This window comes from Callionymus lyra, chromosome 13 (assembly GCF_982586985.1).
Source record: "Callionymus lyra chromosome 13, fCalLyr1.hap1.1, whole genome shotgun sequence".
In the NCBI taxonomy this organism is placed as follows: Eukaryota; Metazoa; Chordata; class Actinopteri; order Syngnathiformes; family Callionymidae; genus Callionymus; species Callionymus lyra.
Window position 1 is genome coordinate 26,636,281 of NC_141830.1, and position 7,982 is coordinate 26,644,262.

At 39.1% G+C, this 7,982-nt stretch overlaps 1 protein-coding gene across 2 annotated transcripts in view; it reads right to left on the reverse strand.

Annotated features, from left to right (window-relative positions):
* Positions 1-6,327, reverse strand: part of znf407 (zinc finger protein 407) — a 172,121-nt gene extending 165,794 nt beyond the window's left edge. Inside the window, exons 1-3 of one of the 2 annotated variants that reach the window (XM_087805591.1) lie at positions 6,271-6,327; positions 4,205-4,795; positions 1,227-3,302 (exon numbers count right to left, since the gene is read on the reverse strand). In XM_087805591.1, coding sequence (XP_087661717.1) covers positions 1,227-3,302; positions 4,205-4,745 — 2,617 coding nt within the window. In that variant the 5' untranslated portion in view covers positions 4,746-4,795; positions 6,271-6,327. The remainder of the gene's footprint in view (positions 1-1,226; positions 3,303-4,204; positions 4,796-6,270) is intronic. The other variant, XM_087805590.1, reaches the window with a different exon arrangement.
* Between the last annotated feature and the right edge of the window lie 1,655 nt (positions 6,328-7,982).

Below are 7,982 nucleotides of genomic sequence, written 5' to 3' on the forward strand. Positions count from 1 at the left end.
CAGCACTGTGTTGATGTTGTTTTACCATAGATCACCAATGGTTTATAGCTCAATAATGTGTTTAAAATAAAATAATACATTTATTTACTATTAAATATTCATGCCGTTTGTTAGTTTTTCTCTTACTATTAACCCTCAGGCTTCTAGATGGCAGCAGTCACTCTGTCCTCTGCAGCTAAATGAACATTACAAATCCTGCGAGATCAGGGCGATGACCGAGTACAAGAGGATACAGGTGACTCCAGCATCTTTAAAAGCAGATGTTTGGACATATTTTGAAAAATTTGAAAACAAATGAAAGCAGTTACGACTTTGTCAAGAGTCATATGATCTGTAAATTCTACAACACCCGAGTCAAGTACTTGACAATACTACACATATATCCTTGTTACTACAATATCAAAATATATTGTACCGCTGCCCCTGTATCATGATACATATACAAGTAAGTAAGTAAGTAAATTATATTTGTAGATCGCTTTTCTAGACCAGGGTCACAAAGCTCTTAATAAATAATAAATAATAAAAGCAATACCCAATAAAATATATACTTAAGATAACACTGAGACAAACACAGGAGTCTCAGAAAATCAAGGAAAAGCCTGCACAAATAAAAATGTCTTGAGATGTTTCTTGAAGGAGATCATCAAACACAGAGATAATTCCAAAGCTTAGGAGCAACAGTCTGGAAGGATTTCTCCTCTGGTCCTGAATCCTGTGCGAGGAACCATCAGTAGATTCTGATCCACAGACCTCAGAGCCCTAGCTGGGTGTGAGGCTGGATCAGATCACATAGTATGGCCAGATTCCTGCCAATACACAGCCATACTATATAGAGAAACAGCAGACCAACAGTCCTGCCGTGGAAGACTCTTCAGCTGAAAAAGCTAAGACAATTAAACTGAAACTGAAACTGGAACGATATAAAACTGGAAAATATGAGGCTGCATACATCAAGAAAGACTTGAGTGCCAAACAGAAAAATATCCACGATTCCCCGAAAAGCTTAACAAATAATGAGGAGGGAATAAAATAAGGAAATGCACCGTAAAACTTTCTTTATATATTTTGACACATTTGCCACGATTTGTAAAGAGTTCCCCCAGGTCATAGGCTTAGAATTCATATTATTTTGGAATTTTAGTTTTTGGAGTCAATCAAATTACGGGCTTTATTATCTGCAAGTATGTGATACAGAACTAAACACAATTATTAATGAACCTCACCTGTGTGCGTTCGAATGTGCGCCAGGAAGGACATGGAATTGCTGCTCTTGCACACCTTGCCACAGTATTTGCAAACGCTGCCCTGGTTCTCTTCCCTCTCGCGATTGATCAGCTCGGTGTCCTCCAGGACATACTTGTTGACCTCCCTCAGTAGCTCCACGTGCTTCTCCTTGATGTGAACGAAGAGGTCTTGCTCCGAGTCGAGGCGAGCCGTGCACTTCATGCACTTGAAGTTGGCCCCGCCGTCCGGAAGCTCCTCCACGCAGCTCTGTTCGATCCGCAGGTGTGCGGCGCTGTTGAGGTGCTGATGCAAGTTGTTCTCGGTGTAAAACGACTTGCCACAAACCAAACAATGGAAGTGCTTCTCCTTAGACGCGTGTTTCATTGATATGTGAACATTCAGACCATTGATTCCATCAGCCATGAACCCGCAGTCTTCACAGCGTATTCGGTTGTTGCTGCTAGAGGCTTCTCCTCGACCCTCCACTTCTTTCACGTTGATCTTTTTGACGTGAGGATAGTCATGTCCAAAGTTGGAGGCGCCGGATGATTCACCGGGAACCGTGGTGTTAGCATCAAGATCCAACTCTTCCGGCATTGCCTGCACAGGAAAAGACTTGGCGGATACGATGCAGGCATCGAATGGCGGCGCTCTCGACATGTGTCGATCAACGTGTGATCCCGCAAATGTTCTCACAGCCATCACCATCTGTTTCTCGCTTTCTTTCGGGTCTTGCTGCTTTGAGACAAGTGGTTGATCGTTGGGGGGAACTTTTTTTGGCCCCGACTCTTGGCTTTGGGAGGTTTCGGGATGAGATTCTTCGACACCCATGGTTACAGTGACGATGTTCATTTTGTTCTCTTCAGCAGCAGCTGAACAACCTTCATGTTGACTGGTTTCAATCGGATCTAATGGATTTTGTTCGGTTTGGTTTGCACTTGTAGGACTTTTGGCTTTATTTTGGGCGACATCGCCATCAGGTTTTGGATCTCCTGCCTTGTCTCTGGAGGATTCCTTCTGCGTATAAGCCTCTCTCTTCTGTTTGTGCTTCTCGGTGCTGGCATGACGAACCATGTCTCTGCTTGTCACTGCATAATAGCTGCAAGCTAGACAAACATACTCAAACTCATTGGTGTGCTTTCTTTTGACGTGTAGCTCAAGAGAGACTATCGTCTGAGCTACGAATTCACACTGGCTGCAAGGATAAACATGATCATATTCCAATCTTTGCTGATTTGCGTCGGACGGAGTGTGATCTGCGGTGCTTTGTTCTTTGGAATCAGAGCTCTCGGACTTCTGCTCATCCTTTACAGTGGATTCTTGGACCGAGGGCGTCGTTTCGGGGACAGAAGTGATCGCGCAAGTACTCGCAGGATTGATCTTTTTTGCCCGTTTGACATGCTTGATGGTGATGCAGTGACGGTCCATATCGCCTTTGGTGACACAGTTGTAGCTGCAGAGGTTGCAGGTGTAGGCGTATTGCTTGCTGTGTTTGCGTCGCACGTGTACGAGGAGGTTGGCAGCGGTGGACGCAACTAAACCACAGTGCTCGCAGGTGTTGTTGGACTCTTGCTTCGGTCTTCCCCGCTTCCTCTTAGGAGGTGCGTTTTCCAGCTCATCCTTCTCCGCGAGCCCCGCTTCTCCGGTCTCAACACGTTTCTCCGGTGAAGGTTTTGCGTGTCCGACATCGATGGAAGCCCCGCCGGACATGAGGCCGCCCTCCCCGGCTCGGCTTCTGCTGACCCTCTCCACGTATTTCTCAAAAGCGAGAGACTTTGGTAGCGGCTCCTTACTCGGCTGCGACTTGTGGCTCTCCGACCACAAATGTCTTTTCATCCAGGTTATTGTCGCCGTGAAAAAGTTGCACAGTTTGCAGTGATACCAGTCTATGTCCGGGTGGTGAACTTGAACATGGTTCTCCAGCAATGCCTGCGAGCTTACCGTGATGTCACAGTGCTCGCAGGTTAGCTGGGGGCTGATCTGGGGTCGCTTAGAAAGAACTTTGGTCAGCACCAATGAGCCCGTGGAATCTTGGGTTTCTTGTTCATCCTTAACCATGTCCTCATCAGCATCAACTAAAAGACAGAGAAACATTATAAAAACAATACTTTTTTGCATTTGTCTAAAGATTTGGTTGCATCATATAAACATATTCATGAAAATAATGGACGATTTTTAACCGTGAACAATAAATCGTGCTGTACAAAAGACTTCTCCTTGAAGTACAAACATCTATTCATTTTCTTCCCTCACATTTTGAATATAGCTTAAATGTTGACGTTTATAATGTGTATATCTTTCTGAAAAGAAAAGCCTGTTGAACCGCACGTTATCATTGGAAAGATTAAATAAACATGTATTGTACTTGATTTAGTTTTTGCGTGAATTTTAACTTGAAGAAATGAATATCTGTTTAAAGCTCTTGAATGATTTTAATTCTCATTACAGGACGATAGAGATGATGGACATAATAAGATAAACAAGATAACATAATTAAAAATCCCAGGCTTAGACATAAAAACTAGGGATTTAGTGTTTAACTAATCTTACTGGTCGATTCGATGCAATATATTTTGATACATTTGCACAATTTATTTAATTTTAAGAGACACTGAATTTTATTGACATATTGTGATTTTTCCACTTTCTTTTGGTTTAATTAATAAAATTGAAAGCAAATATTTGTCCAAACATCATCTTAAAAGCTGCTGTAGTCAACAGTATCCTCTCATCCTCAGTCATCTCACTGGCCTTAATTGTTCCTTTAGCTGCGGAGGATGTAAAAACCTTTGCCAACTATGTTTAAAGCCGTACTGTAAATAAAAAATGTATACATTGCTGTTGAATATTGATACAATATAGATACAGTTAAATATCATATTTATATTTTCATACACCCCTTTATTATGACTGATCGTTCTTCAGTTGGGTGTTCAAATTAAACATAAGATAATGTGTAATAATGACAAACACTTACATGTGTATTGTGTGTCTTTGCTATGATATCTCTGGATGTGGACATCTAAAGGATCTTTGTCCCTGAACTCTTGACCGCAGTAGTCACAGGAGTAGAAGACTTTAGGTTTAGGTGTGCGTTTGCTGATCCTTCTCTCCAGCGTCGCCGCTTCCTCTTGATGCGTCTGTTTGTAAGACATCACGTCGCTCTCCTTCAGGGTTCTTTCCGGCTCATCGTGTTCGGCCACTGGTCGCAATCGCTTCTTCTGGGGCGGCTCGACTCTTTCAACGTCAGATGAATCCAGAGTGGGATCCGTCTCCTCCTGGCTGACCTTCCTGTGCTTTTTGGCGAAGTGGATCTTCAGCGATCTTTCTGATTTCGCAACGAAATCACATGCGGAGCATATCCTAGTCGCTGGATCTCGAGGCCCCTCGTCGGCCATTTCAGCATCATCGGGCTTAGTTGAAGAAACTTCTTTTGACTCTTCCATTGCTTCATTATCCTGCCGCTCATCTTCAGGCAAGTTGTTCACTTCTTCCTCCGGCTTCAGTGTTTTATCCATGGCATAGCTTGACTCGATCGCTGACACTGTAAAGATGATTGATCAGAAACCTTGTTAAACACAGAAAACAAAGAATGTGTTAATTTGAAATAATTAAAGTGAAGAATTTTAAAACAAGCTTTTTTTTTTTTACTTTTGGATTCTGGGCTTATACTTCATAGTTTCAAGTGTAATGAACTTTGCCTGAGAACAAACGGTTAAATAGCGCCATCTAGTGGCCATATAAGACATTGCCGTTGTATTTTCACAATAACAATAATACATATTCTTTAAAGGCGCTTTTCACAATGAACATATGTTGTATGTATTAATGAATATTGTTTGTATATGTATTTAATATAGACTAAACGAAAAAGTAAACAAAACTATTATTATAAATTATACATGTTGTTGGTAATAACAAGTTACATGCACAACCACCTTTTCAACCATAAATGCTTAAAATAAAGCTGTTTCGATTGTTTGCAGAAAAGAGGAATAGATTAGTCAAAGTTTACAGTATAAATAGATTAAAAAAACGCACCATGACTGCAGAATATTATGATGGAGAAAAGTTATGACAGAAACAGAATACATAATAAAAGTATGATAAAGCAAAAGCATCATGTGTATTTATAATTTAGAAAATATTTATTAAGAGGATTGTTGGTGGCGTTTTGGATGTGTTTTTTTTTCCAAAACTATGTTTTAAATGAACTCCATAATACAATAACTCTGTATTACTTTTGTAATAAGAAGATATTGATACATCTCGTTAAGTCGATTCATTTTTTACCCCCATTATCTTTCAAATATATTTAAGAAATTGTGACTCAATTAATATTAACATATCACACAAAAACGTAAATAAATAAATGTAGGTTAGCAAGTTAGTTTTGCTTTTATGGATTTGTTTATTCATGAGTGATCAGATGTCAATTATTATTGTTTTTGGGATACCTGTGAAATAGGAATTGAATCGTTCTTCAGCCTCAGACGTTAAAAAAGACGTAAGAACAGGGAATATTAAATCAATTATTCGTTTTTTTTTAAGATACATCTGATCACTCTTGTCACTCTTTCCATAGTCAGGAAGTAACGCCAAGTTGTGGTAAGTCTTCTTCCGATATTTTGCAATTCGAAACCAGAAAAAACTACGGGCTCAAGTGCAATAAGTGAAGTATAAGTACCGTTTTTATTTATTATAGTTGTTATTAAAGTGCTCAGTGCAGCGATTACACCTTACTGCTGACTAGCAACACGTTCCTTCGCTGTACAGTGATCGACGTGGGAGTAGACCAATGACGTTGTTCTAATTCCGTTTAGGGCCAATCAGAGAGCAACACGGGCGGGTCTAGTTTTCCCCCCAGCTCGGGGAAACGACGGCGGCACAGAGGCCCAAAAAGAATGCTAACACACGGCCATGAAACTCTCAGCAATGCGACGAAGGCAGCGCGTAAGACGCTTCCACGGAATTATATTCCAAGTCTTGGGTTTAAATCCTCGTCACCGGTGTGTGGTAGCGCGAAGGAAAACGGAACATTACCTTTGTTTTCACCAATGTTTCAGCTGTCCGCGCTTTTGCTGCTAGACACAAATGGCGCGCCGTAGCATGAGAATGACGTCACAAAGAAGGCGTTTATTTCCTTCTTCCAGATCAGCTGGTTCGGTCACGTGATGCTCGCAAAGTCCGCGAGAAATACAAACTTGAGGAGAAGAAACGAGTGTCAGTAATTTATTTATCTAAATTAAAATAGATACGTGTATTGGAATTATTATATTCTAATACAATAGTCTCAGCATTAATAAAAAATAATAATTTAAACCGAGTCGTAAAACTGAGTGAAGTCTACATCTATAAACAATTAATAATGAAAAACATATTTATTATGAATCGTTATGAATATTTTGTGTTCACATAAAATATATTTTATTGCAGTATGTGTTTCAGGTGTTGCTGCAGCTGTTCAGTCACATTCCCTTATCTGTAGAGACCAGATTATAAAAAGATTTGACTTCACTAGATGCAGGTGGAACAGGAAATAAAAAACATGTTTTTAAAGGAAAGCTAATTACGAAATGCATTTTTTTTTAAGTTTTCTTCTTGAGGCAGCTTTTAATAAAGGCAATTTGGAAAGAAAAAAAACATGTGAAATATTTAATTTAAATTGATTTCTAATTTTTGAACGAGTACCCAATTGTTTATTAGTACAAGTATATCCTGTCAATTTAATGATTTAAATGCAAGCAGACTTTTTTTTACCTGGTTTTTATTTTACAAAACCTGTCTGTCATCTTAGTCTCTTAACTAATTATCTTAAAAATAAAACGTAATTAACTGTCTTCCTCTCTTTCTCTCTCTTTCCTGTTCAAAAAGTCTTCATCTTCATCCATATGTGAGTCTAATAAACGGGGAGAAAAGCATTTTTAAAAAAGTTTCAAAAACAGTTGTGAATGTAAAATTGTCTCCTCAGAACAAATGCGCTTGTGTGCGTCTTATTACCAGATAGTGAAGATAACAGTTTATTAAACGTCCATTCATTCATTTCCCTGGTTCTTATGAAATTCATCCCATGTATTGAATATTCACTATGAAGTCCATACAAAGGCTGAAGATGGATTAAAGTGCCAGCATTAATTGATTAATCCGCCTGACAGGTCAGTAGGTGATAAACGATACTGTCTGAGATGAATACACAGTTTACTTTTGAGTTCATTTACTTTCATTCATCACAGTCAAAATTATGTGACATGGTTGGAAACACCGCCTTCCCTCGTCCCTCTTTCATTAGTGATCATCATTCATTTTCCTCCATTACCTGTCTATTACAACGAAGGCTTGGCCAGGACTTCCCTCCTCTTTAGACTCTTTTTTTTCTTTTATTAAAGTTAACTTGTCTCTCATACTGTGATTTCTTTAGGAAATCAAATGAATAATGTCAATCATTTCTTTGAATCATTTTTTTTGTTTTGACTAGTGATCATGAAGCAGTGTCATGTTGTTCAGAGGTCAGTAGGTGGCGCCATCAGTTTAAAAATGATGTTTAATTAAAACACTTCGAAACAAAAAGTGCAGAGACGCCATCTAGGTAGGTAGGTAGGTAAAACTTTATTGAAATTGTTTTTTTTCCAATAGCCAGCAATTTTTCATAAACAATAAAAAATAATAAATAAAATATAAAATAAGAAGAAGAACATAAAGAGAAAGAACAAGATGACACAATCTAAGTCTAAAGATAAAGACAAAGAACATAGGTC